The sequence below is a fragment of the Alternaria metachromatica genome, assembly GCF_023757995.1.
Source record: "Alternaria metachromatica strain BMP 0045 chromosome Unknown scaffold_30, whole genome shotgun sequence".
In the NCBI taxonomy this organism is placed as follows: Eukaryota; Fungi; Ascomycota; class Dothideomycetes; order Pleosporales; family Pleosporaceae; genus Alternaria; species Alternaria metachromatica.
The window spans coordinates 36,513-53,042 of record NW_026055521.1 but is presented as its reverse complement, the minus strand read 5'-3'; the positions used below and the strand labels follow the sequence as shown (position 1 = coordinate 53,042).

Genomic DNA, 16,530 nt, shown 5'->3' with positions numbered 1-16,530 from the left:
ATGAAAGGCGTCGCCGCTCTGAGGGCTGAACTGAGCAAATGCGAGATGGAGAAGAGCGGGCTGAGATGGTTTCGTGATGATTGCCGTGCGCATTGCGAGGAGCATGGGCGGGATGTTCCGTGGGATATTGGGATGAAGGTAGATGGCTTGTTTTGGGGGATGAGGGAAGTGGCGTTGACGGGTGGGGAGGAGGATGGAAAGGACGAGAAGGTCGGATAGCGGGGAAATGCGGGGATGAGATGATAGGGATTGGGTGGGCGAGTCAGGATGTTGTGTAGGCAAGGAGATAGGTGAGATATAGAACTTATGCTTGATTAGAAGAGCTATATTGTTTTCTGCACTGACGTCGCTCATCCGGACGTTGTAGAAGAGAGGCTACTATCTCAACGTAGTTCTTTGTTATGGTTCCCTGCTTCGTACTTTGTAGCAAGATAATTACTCGGGCAGCCACCAGTACTTCTGAAGTGAGCAGAGGATGCGGAAAGGAACGACCATTAAGTTCGAATGGCTGAGTTGATCTCCTGCACTTTGCATCCCGTCGGAGGAGAGGATGAGGTGGAATAGGAGAGGAACGTCGGAAAGTCATGATGAGGATAAGAGGAGGCTGAGTGAACTTCCATTTTGTCCTGCGTTCGGATGGAAAGAAGGTCCTGGTAACGCGTGAATTCTTCTAGAACGCTGGAGGAGCCTGTCGCGTTCTTTATTCTCTGGGGCTTGGACTAAGTGTATAGCAAACTCAAATTCACGAGTGAATCTATATCAGTAGAAGAAGAAGAAAATAACCGGAACCCCTATCACGCAACGCATACCGCCCCATCATGTCACGGTGGCTCGAACTAGCCGCGTCAACACTGCGATTCGAAATAGCCGCGTCTATCATTCTAGTCCTCTTGATCATCGTCTTCATCCCCCACCACTTCGAACTCAATCGGCTCCTCTTACTATGGCTCCCCATCATCGCCGCACTTACCGCCATCGAGCTCTATTGGAACGACCAGGCCCTGCTAGCACACAGCCAAGCCCTCCACACATGCAAGCACGCCCTTAACATGACCCTGCAGGGAGGGGTAGTACAAGCGCACAGATACAATTACCATATGGCTGCTGTCAGAGCTAATTTGGACGAATGTCTCAAAGAGAGAGATGTGCTGAGACGGAACGAGAAGGACTGCGACGCGCGTTCCAGGGCGCACGAGGAAAGCGTGCAGTGGATAGATAAGATGGTAAGTGGTTTGAAGGGACAGATGAGGGAAGAGGTTTGTGCGGTTAGGGAGGAGGGAAAGGTAGAGAAGGGAGAGTAGTGGGAGTGGAGGGTGGGGTGTGTGGAGATGGATGTTAGAGTAGTGCGAAGGTGACGCGATGGAGGCATCTCGCCACACAATGTTAGAATTCGGCGGTGGCTTGGAGATGGCGTATGAAAACATTAGAGCATTTCCAGACTTCATAAAGGTCCAAAAACGTAGCCTGCAACGTAGAAGAATGGTCACGATGAAGGTGAATGTTGCCATCTTGCACGTGCCCTCGCGTGTTGTTAGCGCGAATGGCGCGTCATAGCGACTTGCATCCCGCGTTACCTGGCCCGAACACTTACATTAACATCCGCAATGACGGATATCTGGAGCGGAGATATTCTGCTACCCGACGGCAATGTTATTAGGGGTACTGAGTGTCATCAGCCGAGAAGATACAGTCGCTAATGCCCTACAGACGTCGGCCTCGCGTCGCAAAATGTCGCGTCTTCCCCAGCCCTCCCCGCGACGGCTCTGCGCTTCCTCACCACCGTCGATACCGCCAAGATACCGCTATACCTTGCCGCCGGCCCCAGTCTAGACGTATGGACGACAGAGGAAGCTACCCAGGCTTGGTTTGAGGCAGTCCTGCTGAGTAAGCCTACGTTGGCGGACGCGCCCAACACTGCCACGAAGAAATGGTGGGACCTGGCGCGATCACAGTCGCCAATTGGTTTTCTTGTACAAGTGCAAAGGGTTGAGGAAGACGGGCGGAAGCCCAGAGTGACCGAGATCCTCTTCTACGGCACCGTCGCTCCTCCTACCACAGCTGGGCTACCCACACCACCATCCTCGTCCCCATACGTCGACAACGCGCACGCCGAGACACTCCCTGAGCTTCGAGTTCACGCACTACCTCTTTCGTCCGATCTTCTAGATGTCACCAGCATCGACCTGCCCATGGATGCCGAGCCTCAATTCCTTGCGCCGCAGCATGATTTCCACAACCCCCCAACATCACCAAAGCGAACGAGAGACATATTTGAAGAAGCGACCATAGCCAACAAGAAGGCACGAGGAAGGGGCGGAAGAGCAGTGTCGGCAGCAGCAGCCCGCGTGAGCGAGTCTCAGCAGGCATACACCCACCGGAAGTCATCGCTTTCTATCGATTTGAAAGCCTCGTCTTTGTCCGACTCCAGGCCAACGTCTGCTTCTGACCACCCAGCTCGCCCTACTTCACGCCCACTCTCCCGATCACCGAGCATAACCTACGATTCACGACCCCTCAGCCGAAAGGGTCAATCCGACGCGCATGCCAGGCGATCGAACCTGTCACAGGTCGCTACAGTACCCATACAGCCTGAAGAGCCAACGACTGAGTCGCGAAACAAAGATGCACTGGTCAAGGTGGTCATGGCAGCGATGCGCATGCATGGCTTGCAGCAGCGGAAACAGAACAGGTCTCGCCGCGCCTCCATGGCTGGTGCCGAGGAGAGTCAGCAGCGGAGTGAAGAAGCAGCCGCTGAAGAGGCTGCGAAGGACGACGAGTACAAGCTGATATACCACCAAACCTTTAAAGGTGCACAACTGGCACTGGTAAGACACATGAGCCGACATCTAAGACCTTCGCTGACAACTTTACAGAGGAAGCACATGTCCGAGAAACCGCTACATGCCACCCCCGACCGAATGCGCGACATCGTCGAAAAGCTACTGGCTCTCTTTCTCTCCGACCCGCTTGCGGAACCTCCGCCCCCCGAGATACCCGCGGACCCAGTTGCCACACCTGGTAGTAGACCTAGATTCGTGATCCCTGGATCCACACATGGCCATGCCAGCCCATTCGACTTGCCTAGTACACAACGACGTCCTGGTATGATGAGATCTGTTACTGATAGCCATGTTTATACGGGATCGCCAGTGAGCAAGAAGAGGGTTACCACGGGCGAGACGTTGACCGTGCCTACGTGAGGTGTTGTGCGAGGTGCCAATACTGGATACGAGGACGACCTCATCACTGTCGGCCATGTGATTCACTCCCATCGGGACTAAATACGAACCGTGGACGCGTCACTGGGGTTCTGCAGTTGATCTATTCTTGCATGTTTCCTTTCTTGGCACCTGTTGCCACGCTTGTCACCATCAGTAAGCACGGTGGAACATTCACCAACCCTCCCAAAGCGGCAATTGTTAGAGGACATGCCGCAATGCCGTAGCCGTCGTACAGCGATGATCTACGTGCCCTTGCAGCGAAGTATTGCGCATACGAGTGGCGTCAGGAACCGCGAAAACCGATCTCGACCCGGATCAGTTGCCTCAGATACCTCGAAGCACCGTGGCTATGTAACGTCACATCAGCTGCATCATCATGAAAGCGACACACGTTTTATGCTGCCACGATCGCCCCACACATGATGGGTAAACCTATAAAGCCCCCTCGTCGCCTGGTGGGAGAGGAAACCAACACCAACAAGACCAACAAACTTCGCAAACACCCATCCCAAACACTCAACATGCTCTCAAAGATCACCGCCCTCGCTCTCCTCGCACCCGGCGCATCCGCAACGGCCCTCCCCCGTAGCGCAGACTGGACCTGGTCCGTCACCGACTTCAGCAGCGTTTGCTCTGCATCAGCATGCCGCTACTCCTTCAATGTCACCACGCCCACCGGTCCCTCCGGCCAACCAGCCTTCAATGCGGAGTTCCGCTCCGGCACTAGTCTCCAGGGTGGCTACAAATCTTGCGGTGTAGTTGGGATTGATGTACCGGGCGATGTGCAGACGCAGGAGTTCAACCGCGGGAGTGATGTCGGTGCGACTGTTAGTGTGCAGTACACGTTTACGCAGTGAGTATACCCTATGGGAGGAGGTAGGGGGGTTGAGGATGGTGAGAGCTGACAAGTGATAGGGGTGAAGTGAGGTACACGTACACGGGTAACGAGACTGTTAAGCATACTGGATTGGGTCCGGCTGTGGGGTTCAGCATTGTTCCTACGGAGGTGACTGCTGTGGCTTAGGGCTGTTAGGAGGTCACTGGACACGGACGTACAACCCCGGTTTCTCGGCAAGATATTCATAGGAAGCAAAGCTGTGGTCCCGTCCACCACCGAGGAGTAGCTTGATTACATGGCGGTGGTTGGAACATCTGATACGTTCAACAACATGTTCTTATGTCTACGTCACCTATATACTTCCTAGAACCAAGTCAAGCGCGGACCCTCATAAGAGCAGGTCCACTATTCACAGAACCTAGCGCGTCCATCTCTACCATCCTGCCTTTTTCCGTGCTCTTCTATTGATCTGTTCAGCGTGCGTTCTGCTACCCTCTTCCCGAACCCGTTCCTTCCACATCCCCGAAAACATTGACAGTCAACGTTCCGCCCTGCATCGTGTTGATGTACATGCTCCCACCCCGGTGTATGTGAATGTTATTCTGCGTTGAACGAATTTGGTCAGCAGCTCCCTCATCGGTCTCCGCTTCCTCTGGCTCCTCGCCGTGCTCTTCATGTTCATCCTCCTCATCGTCATCGTCGTTGCTGTCCTCGGCATCTTCAAATCTCCCCACATCATCAACGCAACCCTCGCCATCTCCGCCCATGTATTCAGCAACCATGCTATGACCTACACCCTCTCGCAGCTCAACAGCATCATCTCCATCATCTCCATCAGCTCCCCGGGCTGCCGCATTGGTGTTCGCAAAATAACGGACCCCCAGATACAACAGTGCGAACACCACCGCTAGAATATTCGCTGCCAACCAAGATGGGAATAGACCAAAAACTCCCAACTCCAGGAATGCAATGGTACAGTAGATTTTGATGATCATGGACTTTTTTTCAGCAGCGTGGCGGGCAGCTGGTGTGTTGGGGGGAATGTTTTGGTCGGGCATGATCTGGATGGTGGAGGTTTTGGGTTGGGGTGAGTGGGTAGTTTGGAGATGAAGCGATTCGGGATGGTTGGTGAGATGATGGTTTCGGGTTGCTGGAAACGAAGAGTGGAGCGGAAAGTGAAATATGGCGAGGATTGATGTTTGCTGTAAGGGAATGGTTGGCAATGTTGCTTTGTTGCTTGTGCAGAGAAAGATCTAGTATTTGCGTTTATTTATTGTGCTGCCCGACTATTAGATACAAAAGAAAGCGCGAGCTACTAGTGCCTTCCCATGTGCTTCGTACGGTAATCTCAAATGCAATTTGTTCCTTTCCATCCCTGTCAATGTCTACCAACTTTTGTCCCAATCCCCTGTCCCTCCCTCAGCATCCACGTTTGTGATAATATGCCCGAATATACCTCGGTACTCCGTCGTAATGTGCTAAAGTAGTAATAATACAAAATTAGTGTATGTGTCGACTGTAGTTCGTACGGACCTAACTTACCTGTATGGTATAAAAAGAAGCCAACAACCCTTCACAGATGATATCCCAGCGGACTCCTTGACACCGGCCTCTCTTTGCCCTGAATTTCAGTCACAGTCAAGGTAACAGTGGTGTGGACCGTAGTCGCATACGGCGTCTCGGACGTCGTTACCGTTGTCGACATGTCCGTGTCTACCTTCACTCCTTTGATCCCAAATCCTAGGGCATGAATGAGTGCAAGGCATGCGACCCGACCAAGTAACTTCATCCTCTTATCCTCTTCGTGTAGCGTCTCGTGTAGTACCGTACAGATGAGCAGGACCGATGCCAGGACCACTGCCATAATAAAGACTCTTGATATCATCCACCATGCGACTCCGAGTATTGTGTTTCGGACCCACGATTCGAAGTACATCGTATTCTTATTCTTTCCGCCGTCTGCGGCACTAGCCACGTGGTAGAACGTGCAATTCGAGATCTGAATGGGTACTTCGCCAGGGGAGGGCATAAGCTTGAGGGCGGAGGTTGCAGATGCGGTTATCCATGTGAAGGCGGAGGAAGAGGCGAGAAGGGCGAACAGTACGAATATGGTGAACAGGACGAGGAAAAGCTTCCTTGCCGACGGAAGTCTAACGTTCGTGGCACGAAAGGGAAAGCTAGGACGAAGGGCAACGTCGGCATTGTCTTCCATCGTGAATGGCAAGATGCGGTGTGCGAGGAAGGGCAGGTGGGCTGACGTTGGGTAAATGATGATGATGGCGATGTGATGAATGGGTAGGACTATGTGTTGGCGAAACTGGGTCCCATGGAGAACGAGCGGAACTATTTATAGCGTGTATATACAGTAAACAGACACGCGAGAACGTAGGGCGAGTGCCGTTGCTAGGAAAGAGGAGAATGTCTTACATTTATCTGCTGGCCGTCATCGCACGCGTGTGCCCGGAGATACGCGCATTTGGTTTCAGATGAGTCGTGAGGTTCTAAAGATAATGCGCAGAATGAATGATGTGTGCCGAATGTCTAAGGTGATATGCTCTGTGTATTTTAAATTCATCGAGTTTGTGTTGCAAGCAACAGTATATATATATAAGAATAAGTATAAGATGCAGGGCCCCTGCAGCCTGCTTGCAATTAGATAGTAAATTTTGTAGGGCTTAACGCGCTAAGCCTCTAGCTAATATTTTAACATTTTTAATTTTTTGCTAAAGGGACACTTTGGTACTGTGTGATATGCTCTGTGATGGGTCTAATGCATGTAGCCGTGGAAGGCTAGCATGCTACGTGCCTGCATACTCAGGCACGGAGGGCGTTCTCGGCTAGAATAGACGCAGCGGCAGTAGTGACTCGCGCAAATGGCAAATACAAGTTTATACCAAGTTCTCCAGTCATTCCGAGATGTGTCGTATCTTCTCCACGTGAGATGCAAGCGCTCCTGCTAGCTGGGTCGGCGGATGCAGCGACACGGCCGTGCGGTGATAGGAAGGAAGCCTTTCCGGGGGTCCGTAGCGGTTCATATATGGCAAGAAAGAACATGATATGAAGTCTATGTGTATAGCTACGCGAAACGATGCTGAGCCAGGCCGGCTTGTGGCGATGTCGGGGGCACCGCGGGGGTGCGGGGAGATGGCTACGCGAACACCGGCACTGCTGACTAATCATGTCCCACACACGCCGCTTGACGCGTCGCGTCTTCTGCATCTCACTCATCACGTCCTTGGCATCAGCACACGCGCTTTCGGCGACATCGCACTATGACTAGCCCGGCATCATTAGCAGCGCAGGGTCTATTACTCTTGGGTCATATGCGACACGTCGTGGTATTTGCCTCCCGAGGTCGTCCATCGCGCATTTGGCGATGTGTGAGACCTCCATGCGGCTTCCTCAACTACGTTCATCACGGACTCGCGATTAAGAGAGATCTGGTCAACAAGTTTCATATTCACCAGTGTCTACCTAGATATGCATCGATGCGTTACCGCATACAAGGGAGAGATAACACACCGAAAGTAAACAATCCAGATGCCTACATAACATTGCCTCAGCATGTCGTCGAGTATCGTCCTCTGTACTAATGTCGCCTGCAACGCGCCTGCTCTATCTTCCCTTCTCGAGGCCTTCCAGCGAATATGGCACAACAACATCCAATCACCCAACTAAGTGCGCAGCTTAGTACTCGACATACCACGCGCGATGCAACCTTACATTATCCAACCGGCCCTGCACCGCTCCGCAAGTAACAGTCTTATCACCCTTTTGAGGATCGGCCGCGAAGTCCAGTTCTAGACCACCTCCGCACTTGAGAAACCCAGGACTGTTAGCGCTGGATTCGAAAGAACAGTCTTCCTCGCCATCGATCTTAAGAGGCCACTTCTTGCCCGCCGTCACGTAAGGTGGATCGTGGATATTGGCGTCGTTCTGATACATGTCCTTCTCAAATTTTTCTTCGTCAATGACAGCATCCTTGAAGCGGCCATCGTCGACACAAAGTTTGACTGGTACACCTAGCGGGCCCTGGTAGATCTGCCACCACTTGCTAGCACCGTAGCCAGCCAGCAAGATCTGGATCGAATGGGTGGCCTTCGGCTTTGGTGGAGTCGGAGCTGGAGCAGGTTTAGGTGGGTAATCGATCTTGAGCTTCTCTTTCACTTTCGCCATGATCGCCTTCGCCATCTCACGGTAGCCGCTCTCGGTGGGGTGAAAGGGTCGAAGAGTCAACCCGGGGTAGTTTTGCTGATACGGGCCGATCATGTCGAGCCACTGCAGGTTATCCGGGTCATCTGCGACGGCTACATCGTTGCCCGACTGGAGCGCAGAAGTTAGGTTGAACTCGATCTCGCGAGGGTCGTCGGTAAATCTACCGGTCTCGAGCCAGTGCTCGAATTCAGCTTGCGTCGGCTGGCGTCCTTCCTCTGCGTTACCATCGCCATCGTCTATACCTCCCACCATTTCGCCCTGCCAACTGAAGATACCACTCGGAGACATGTTCCAAAGATACACATTGTCGCCAAAGTATTGGTCATACAGCGTATGACCAGGCTGGCAGAACCGGTGACCTTCAAGATGCTGGTCGGTATCGACAAAGGTCGCCCGTTCCGGATGGAAGCTGCCCTTGACTCCATCCTCAATTGCCTTGTTCAAATAGCGAATAAGCGCATTAATGCGCTTCCGCAAAGCAAGGGTAAGCCTTGGACGATCACTCGACCGCAGACCAAAGCTCACATTACTACACCAATCGCCCTCGCCACCCTCGTCGTAGAAGAACTGGAAGTATCCAACCACGAAGAGCCGGAACTTGGGATTCTTCTTGATCTTGGGATGGTCAAAGACTTGATTGACGATCCACCGCGCGTCTTGGAAAAGCTGGTCGCGTCCAGTACCGAGGATGTACTGCTTCGTAGCCTCGAGTTCCTTGAAACATTGACCGTTCTGATCGGGGTACTCGGGACCGTAATCTGCACCTTGCGGCGCAAATATACACGCATATGCGACGCGAGCGAAATTTGCGTTGTTGCCGCCAGCCTGCAACACGATCATGTCGACGTTGTCAGGGACGTCGTTGAGTTGGATATGGCCCAGATGCGGTTCGGCGTCGATCTGTCGCCAGCGGGTGCCTGAACAAGACTGGAAGTGGAACTCTTGCTCGCGGCCTTCGGGGATCCAGGAGTTGTCGTGGCTTATCTGTGGGGCGTACGCATGATTTATTCGGAGGCAGTGGTCTATGTTTCCGTCGTAATCGGTGGTTCCGAAGAAGCCGTATGAGACGCCGCTCTATTCCAGTTCAGCAAATGTCTTCGACGATGCGACCGCGCGTTTAGGTACTTACTGCCCAAGAGTCGCCGAGACCAGACCAAACGTACTTGGTGGAAGCCACATTGACTTCGGCTTCGGCTACCACTGTTGTGTTCTCATAGAGATCTGGAGTCGGGCCATCGAGAGGTGCTGCATATAGTGTAGTAGCCATGGAGCCTGTCAATAGAAGAAGGAATAGCCAATGCATTTTGGCGAGGACTTCGAGTTTAATCGGATGGTCGTCCACGCGTCTTGTTGAACATCTAATGGCTCAGTTTAATACTAACAAGTAGACTAAAGTGCTGTCAATACTTGGAGTAGTGAGGGGTGAGTACTCTTTAGTATCGAAATTGTGGGTCAACCTAATTGCATTAGTGAAGGAGTCCAGTCGACACCACCAGCAGAGTGCTTCGCCGCACGGATCAAGACCATACTCAAGGCCCAAGCACGCTTGAGACGTCGACATAGCTTTCGATCCTACACAAGCATTGAGTGATACAAGGCCATGAAGATGACAATGAAATTCTTCAACTACTTGAAGCGGACGACGATATCGTGAAAACTGCAAAGTACCTGATCCGCCATCGATCACCGCTATTACAGCCGAATGCAGCCTGACGCAAAAGACAAAGATATGAGAAAAGCGGGCCTCACTGCATCTCCTTCCCCACCGCTTCCCCGACCTGATCGAACGGTCCAAAAGGATGCTGCTTACGCTTGAAGCCAATCTTCACGCGACCAACACGCTGCATCTTGTCTTCGAACTGGGTCCCCATCCGTAACACAGTCTCTCTGTACATCGTCGCGGTGGTCCAGTCGTAAGAACAGCCGATGATGCGCTTCATGCCGCCTTCAGAGCCAGCCATGAGAAAGCACACGGGTGGACGCTCGGCGAGGAAGAGCGTTGCAGTCATGTTGCCGGTGTCGACGAGTGTGAAGACGCGTTGTTCGCCTGGTCCAGCAGTCTTCGCTCGTTGTACGAGAGCTGCGACAGCAGGGTCGGAAGTCGGGTCAACGGGGACGCACTCGCCGTGAATGTTGCGATGATGCCTCGACAACGGGCTAGCTGCTGCCTATGAATTGCGACGACAAGATTAGCACGACGTCATTAACAGGACGAGAGCATACATACGGTCCACTTCATGCGCCCAAGCCTGCCACCAAAGATCTGGCTCTCGATCGTGTCTAGGTCCATGTAACCTTCGAAGCCAAAGAACCAGCATTGCTGTTCCCAGAACTTGCCAAGGAAGAGAAGGCGAAGAAGCCATGGTGATAGGCCCATGACCACCAAGGAGTATAGTAGCAGGACGATGCCGATAGTGTTTGTGATTCCGGGAATAGCTACGAGTACGCATGCAGCGATGAATATGATACCGCTGAGGCGAAGCATTCCCTTCGCGAGGAAGCGCTTCCAGGAGTCACGCCGAGTGTGAGCGACAGGTGTGAAAGACTTCCACCGAACGTTCGCAGCCCGACAACCATCAAGGATGATGCTATCGTCTTCTCCAACACCGGCGATGCCGACATCTTGTGGCAGTATGTCCCAGAGCTTGGCGTTGTATGCATCGTCCATGGAATGCCAGGGCTGGTCTGGATGTTTGGGCAACATGCAGATCAGGCGCTCGAGAAGCTGATCGCTGCCGTTCGCAAGAGAAAGTCTGAGAAACATCAGTAACGAACCAAGAAATTGTATTCAACGTAAGACATACCGGGCGAACGCTTGGAAAGCAGAGTCCGTGCGATCAATTTGTGGTCTGACACGAAGCAAGCCCATCAATGCGTAGCTGTGATCTCCGGGAAGATGCTCAGTGGTGTCGCGGTTATGCAAGCATTCCAGAGCAAGCGTGACCAGCTCGAGCTGGCTGAGGATCAAGTTCCCCTCGTAATGGTCGATGAGCTGCGCGGATTAGCTGTCATGTGTATGTCGGTGTTGGAGGTCATCTTACCTGTCGCGCGATGTGCGCATCATTCTGCCAGACTCGTGCAGCGAACTGGTTCTTTGGCACCTGAAGTGGTTGCGACAGATCGCTGTCGCGCACGTAGACGCAGATGTCTTTACCAGCGGGCGCCAAGAGGACTTCGGGGAACGTCCACACTCGGTAGCCCCATTGCTGAAGCATGAGATCAGGTGTGTTGATCTCATAGCGGTTGTTTGCTGGAGGGCACACAGCGATTGCGAGAGATTGCGCGCCTCGGATGACGTCGCATATGCGGTAGACCTCCGAGAGTCGTTAGCGAGGCTTCGATCTCGTCGAATGAATAGTGCACTTACATCTTCTTCCAGCTGGTTGTCGGGCATGCAAGAGCATCCCACCCAATACGCAATAACGCCAGCATTGCGCGCCGCGACGTCAGCCATTTGATGTAGAACTCCAAAATCCTCGGGCGTGTTGAACTGCTCAGCTGTATACGCGATGAAGACGTACGAGAGGTCATGAGCATCATGTTGAGCCAGCCTGCGGATGTCAGAGATGAGATAGAGGTACAACATTATTGACCTACCAATCGTCAACCTTAGTGATGATGGCCGGCCTTCCTTCCTCTCGCAAGAAGCAGAGATATCGAGGACGCAACACACGTTCGGCAACAGGATTGGCTTGGCTCGAAGCATGACCTTGGGGCCTGTGCATCTCGATCGCGTTCTTGGCAACCTTGGGATATCCGAAGTACTGGTATGGCAGGCCATCGTAGCTTCCACCGTTGCGAGACGCGATCTCAGCGGGGCTTGGACTGGAAATCTAGACGCGTCGTCAGCTGGGTGATCAAATTGCGGATGGAATGGACTCACAAAGATCGTGATGAAGCAGGATGCGACGAACCACTTGAGACAAAGCATCGGCATGTCTTCACTAGGGATGTGACCGCCATGGCGCGAGAAGTCGATGTGATTGAACGGCCAATTCGCTAATCGCATGTAGATAGGCGCGACGTTGCGGACGAAGGTTCGCCTGTAGGTAGATCCTGTATTATTCTCGTAGATATCATCGACAGCTTGTACGACAAGCTTGGAGACCTTTCCATCCCAAGATGAGATGTAGCGGTCGTCGTAGTCACCAGTCCATTCGCGGTCAAAGATGTCTCGATGTCGGTGCTGGCTAAGCTTCTGGTACGCAAGACCGGGCTTGCGGTAGAAGTTGGGGCGCTCCCACTTCATCGTAGTCCACGGGGAGAAGATGTGTGCGTATCCCTTGGGTGCGATCAATCCGTTGCGCTGAATTGCGTTAGCAGATCCCAGTACATGGGGTTCCAGCCCACATACCTCTATCACTGACTGTCCTAGACGCCTCTGGTTGGTTTCATGGTCGTCTTGGGAGGCAGGGGGATGTCCATATGGTGCGACTTCGCGGACAGACGCCTGAGCGTCATTGCCTATCATCTTCGCCATCGCGTGAGTAATGCTAGGCAAAGCAAGCACACAGTCGATTTATGAAGCTTGACTGCTGGTTGGAATGCTGGAGCGGCGGTTGTTGATACTGTTGATGTGGCTGATGATAATATTCAACTGGTGCCTGTGCATCTATGAGAAAGGCATGGAGAACGGAGAAGCGGAACGTACTTGCGACGCGAGCGTGGGCTGAGGGTGTGGGACTGGTTGGTGCTGCACGAAAACTGCAGGCTTCAGAGTAGTGTTGTTTGGGTCGTAACCACCTCCGTGATGCGATTGTGTCTGATGAATGAGGTCAGGCGGGTATCATAAATCATCAGGACAAGAGCAAATACGTACCGGATAAGATTGCTGATACGACGGTGCTTGTACAAAGGTGCCACTGCCGGGATCAAAGCCACCTCCGTGTCTTCCAGAAAGATTTGGAGGGTAAGCCTTGAGATGGTTAGCGGGTGATCGACGTGGAGGCCGAAGAGTCTTTGTACCATTCAACGTCGGTTTGTGAAACTGAGCGGCGGTAGTTTTGAACCTACACTTTGGAGACCTTGAGGCCGGCGATCGTGTCTAGTCTTATCAGGTCCAGGTCCGTTAATAGAATATGGTCGGGTGGCACGAGGGTAAAGCGCCTGCCTGAACGCGCGCGTTGCTGGAGTCGTTGCTTTTGACTCTATCCTAGACTTCAGCTCAACCTTCACCTTTCTTGGATTGGCCATTCTCTCGCATTCGGACCCTCTAACTTCCACTTCACGATATCGTGGCGTTTGCTGTGGACCCTGTATGCAGGAGACATATCCGGAATGGGTCGAGGCCCTATCGATGCGGCCTTCAGTACTACATGGTGGTGACCCTCCATGTAGACATCAGTCGTCGGACTGGGTGGTATCCATGCTTTGGCTTTGTTGGCACGGTGGGCAACCTCGGGGACTTTGCATATTCGCCTACCCTAGTACGCTGGTGTGGCTTGAAGCATTGTTCATGCGTACGGTACGCGGTGCTTGCCGCTCGCCATACAAACGGTGAACAACATGAGGCCATTCGTTGAAGTTCAGCTTCTCAAAAAGGTAGGTACCCTTAACATCCACTACAAACGTTCGCGGAAGGTTGTTGTATTTTTCGAAGCCATGCGTGCATCTAATGGGTATAGCAGCGACATTCGCCCGGCGGAGAGGTCTGAGGGACGTACTGTCCTTGGTGCGCTTGAATACCGACGTGCTGTAAAATTGAACTTGACAGGTACCGCTTTTCGCATTCTCGCGTACAGTACCACTTCGAGGGGCTCGGCTGTTTACCAGCTGCCATCTTGGCATCCTCAGCCTTGCGCCACCAATAGCGTAGCGCTGACGGCCTCTGCCGATAGGCTCGCTCGGACACTCCCTTCAGCTCTCGAAATTGCGTTTACCGCTTCGGACCAAAGCTGAAGAATGCCAAGTGCAGAACCGCTGGCCCGTGGCCGCATGCTCCTATGTATCACACCATGAGTGCGATGTTAGGCAGATTTTCGCTTGACAGGGTGCGCCGTGGCCGTATCGTCGAAACCTGTGGCGCTGGCTCTGCCCGCATGATTGACGAGGGCTGATAAACGAGCAGTGCAATCGGACAGACGCCCTGGTGTTGCCGCTATCAGTAAGTACTCATGCAACGTAGGCAAGTGCTGGAGTATTGAGAGCTCTCTGCAAGTCATAGTATTCGCACTTTCACTGTCGCATTTGACCGCAATGAGACCAATTAAGAAGACGCCTTTGTGTCGGCAACTGAATGCTGATCGCCAACCTTTTGACGAGTTCCGGAGGAGAGCTGTGGCAGCTGCGGCGAAGCAGCCGGACGCCGCTGGCATAACACTAGACCTTTGCGAATGGCTTGATGACGCTGATGAAGGAACTGAGACACTTGGCCTGAAATCCGTACCAGATCTCGAGACAGCGAGTAAAGGGATGGTTCGCGTGATGTGAGTAACTCTGTCAGAGGCATCCGAGATACTGATCAATCATAGAATTGCGCCTCGCGACACACCAACACCGGGAGCAGACGCGCTGGTGGAGCTTTTCGATTCGTGCAGTATTCCAAGCGCCTTTGTGGACGAGAGCCTGCGAGACGTTTCTCAATCTTTCGCAGCGCGCGAAGACGCCGATGGCACGACGTGGATCTGGTTCCATCTCTTGTGTAAGACGTTGGCAGTGATCGACAACAAGATCGCGCCGGGCCCAGGCTTCACGGAGGTCGAGGGCAAACAAGCTAAGAGCCGACAGGCTGCGCAAGCTCAAAGCCAGGCAAATTTCTCCTGGATCAAGACAGGCATCGTGTTAAAGATCCGGAAGCAATCAGACGACCCGCCTCCGCCTGTACGAACGTCGAGTTCTGACAGCGATAAGACGTTGGCTCCTACCCCGACCAAAGCCGCGGTAGAGCTGATATGTTTCGGCGCACCTAGCACCCTACGGGACCGCTTCCGGGCACTGACGAAGACGACATCATGCGAGGCATTGCTGGAAGATCCGCATATGCTGCTCGAGCTCGTGTTTGAGGAGATGTACAAGCTTCTGGACTGGACAGCCTGGGCTGTGTCAGATACGTTCGGGCCTTTGGAGGCGGTGCGTGCGCTCCTTGTTCGATTGAATGTCGTGCTAATGTACTGTCAGCAAACTTTGGGGATAGCCAGTAGGGTTGGGAAGGCGACAGAGGAACTGCCGAAGGACCTCTTCACTGGGCTCCACAACCTGGCCAAGCATGCCATATACCTCCACGAGAACTGTGAAGCAGCATTAGCCACACTGAACGATCTGTATACCCACCATACAACACTGATGGGCAATGACCCGAGCACCGACCCGAGCACCTTACGGAGACAAACCCGAGAGGCACTCAAATATCGACAGACTCTATTTGAATCAACGCAGCGACGGCTGGCAAGTCTCAATGCGCGGATCTCGAACATCATCGGCTTGTCGTTCAACATCGTCACGCAGGGCGATAGCAAGTTGATGCAGTCGGAGAACCAGAGTATGAAGACGATCGCGGTCATGACGCTATGGTTCATGCCGCTGGGCACGGTGGCTTCCATCTTTGGTAGCCAGTTCATGAAGCTGCAAGATGAGTGGCCGCATCATATTACCGTATCGCAGGACTTTTGGCTGATGTGGGGTATGTGAATTGCCACAGCCTGCTCGTAAGATGCGCGCTAATCCTTTGTCGCAGTCATCGCGGTTCCTTTGACCCTCGCGGTCCTGTTGAGTAAGTGCAACCCGGATCCGGGGCCGCTGAAGACGTGTACTGACCTAACCGGCAGTTTGGCGGGTGTGGTACATGGACGCAAGGCACAGATTGATAGACGGAGTAGAAAAGAAGCAGGGTGAGCATGGCTATATGGGATGGAAGTCGTTGCCTCAGACGTTGCGCAGAGGAAAGGCGAGCAAGAGCGTGCCCGATGTGTGAGCGCCTGGGTGGAAGGCCGATGACGTAATCTGGGCGGAGCGACCTCGGCAGCCGCCGCCGCGGCTCCATCGGCCCTTCCATCATGACCTTCTTGCTGTTGCTCCAACTGAGCCAGCGCGCAGCAGTGTAACAGATCCTGTATATACATCATGGATAGTTCCGCGCGAATTCCCCATAATAACCCCCCTCACATCATCCCATGATCCACCCCCAACCCCAACCCCACCATCGCCTCCCCATCCCTCTGCGCAATATCCACCGCCCCACTAACCTCAATAAAGTCCTCCAACTCCTCACTCGTAGTCTTCAGTTTCTCCTTGACAGCCGTCACCCCCTCCGTCCCCACA

General features: G+C 53.2%; 5 protein-coding genes across 5 annotated transcripts; 3 read left to right on the top strand and 2 right to left on the bottom strand.

Moving 5' to 3' along the window:
* Positions 1-1,604: 1,604 nt before the first annotated feature.
* On the top strand, positions 1,605-3,200 carry J4E83_009100 (uncharacterized protein; the record flags this gene model as incomplete). The annotated part of the gene is made up of 3 exons (XM_049335992.1): positions 1,605-1,659; positions 1,708-2,825; positions 2,874-3,200. 3 exons carry the CDS (start codon positions 1,605-1,607, stop codon positions 3,198-3,200), a joined length of 1,500 nt encoding a protein of 499 aa, XP_049184808.1.
* A 542-nt stretch (positions 3,201-3,742) lies between these two features.
* J4E83_009099 (uncharacterized protein) lies at positions 3,743-4,245 on the top strand (the record flags this gene model as incomplete). The annotated part of the gene is made up of 2 exons (XM_049335991.1): positions 3,743-4,074; positions 4,137-4,245. The coding sequence occupies 2 exons, from the start codon at positions 3,743-3,745 to the stop codon at positions 4,243-4,245; spliced, it is 441 nt and encodes a 146-aa protein (XP_049184807.1).
* Positions 4,246-7,746: 3,501 nt separating this feature from the next.
* On the bottom strand, positions 7,747-9,541 carry J4E83_009098 (uncharacterized protein; the record flags this gene model as incomplete). Its single annotated transcript, XM_049335990.1, has 2 exons — positions 7,747-9,348; positions 9,404-9,541. The coding sequence occupies 2 exons, from the start codon at positions 9,539-9,541 to the stop codon at positions 7,747-7,749; spliced, it is 1,740 nt and encodes a 579-aa protein (XP_049184806.1).
* Positions 9,542-10,019: 478 nt separating this feature from the next.
* J4E83_009097 (uncharacterized protein) lies at positions 10,020-12,523 on the bottom strand (the record flags this gene model as incomplete). The annotated part of the gene is made up of 7 exons (XM_049335989.1): positions 10,020-10,442; positions 10,502-11,027; positions 11,079-11,266; positions 11,316-11,588; positions 11,642-11,825; positions 11,872-12,107; positions 12,158-12,523. The coding sequence occupies 7 exons, from the start codon at positions 12,521-12,523 to the stop codon at positions 10,020-10,022; spliced, it is 2,196 nt and encodes a 731-aa protein (XP_049184805.1).
* Positions 12,524-14,469: 1,946 nt separating this feature from the next.
* J4E83_009096 (uncharacterized protein) lies at positions 14,470-16,183 on the top strand (the record flags this gene model as incomplete). Its single annotated transcript, XM_049335988.1, has 4 exons — positions 14,470-14,699; positions 14,745-15,892; positions 15,947-15,982; positions 16,089-16,183. 4 exons carry the CDS (start codon positions 14,470-14,472, stop codon positions 16,181-16,183), a joined length of 1,509 nt encoding a protein of 502 aa, XP_049184804.1.
* Positions 16,184-16,530: the final 347 nt, after the last annotated feature.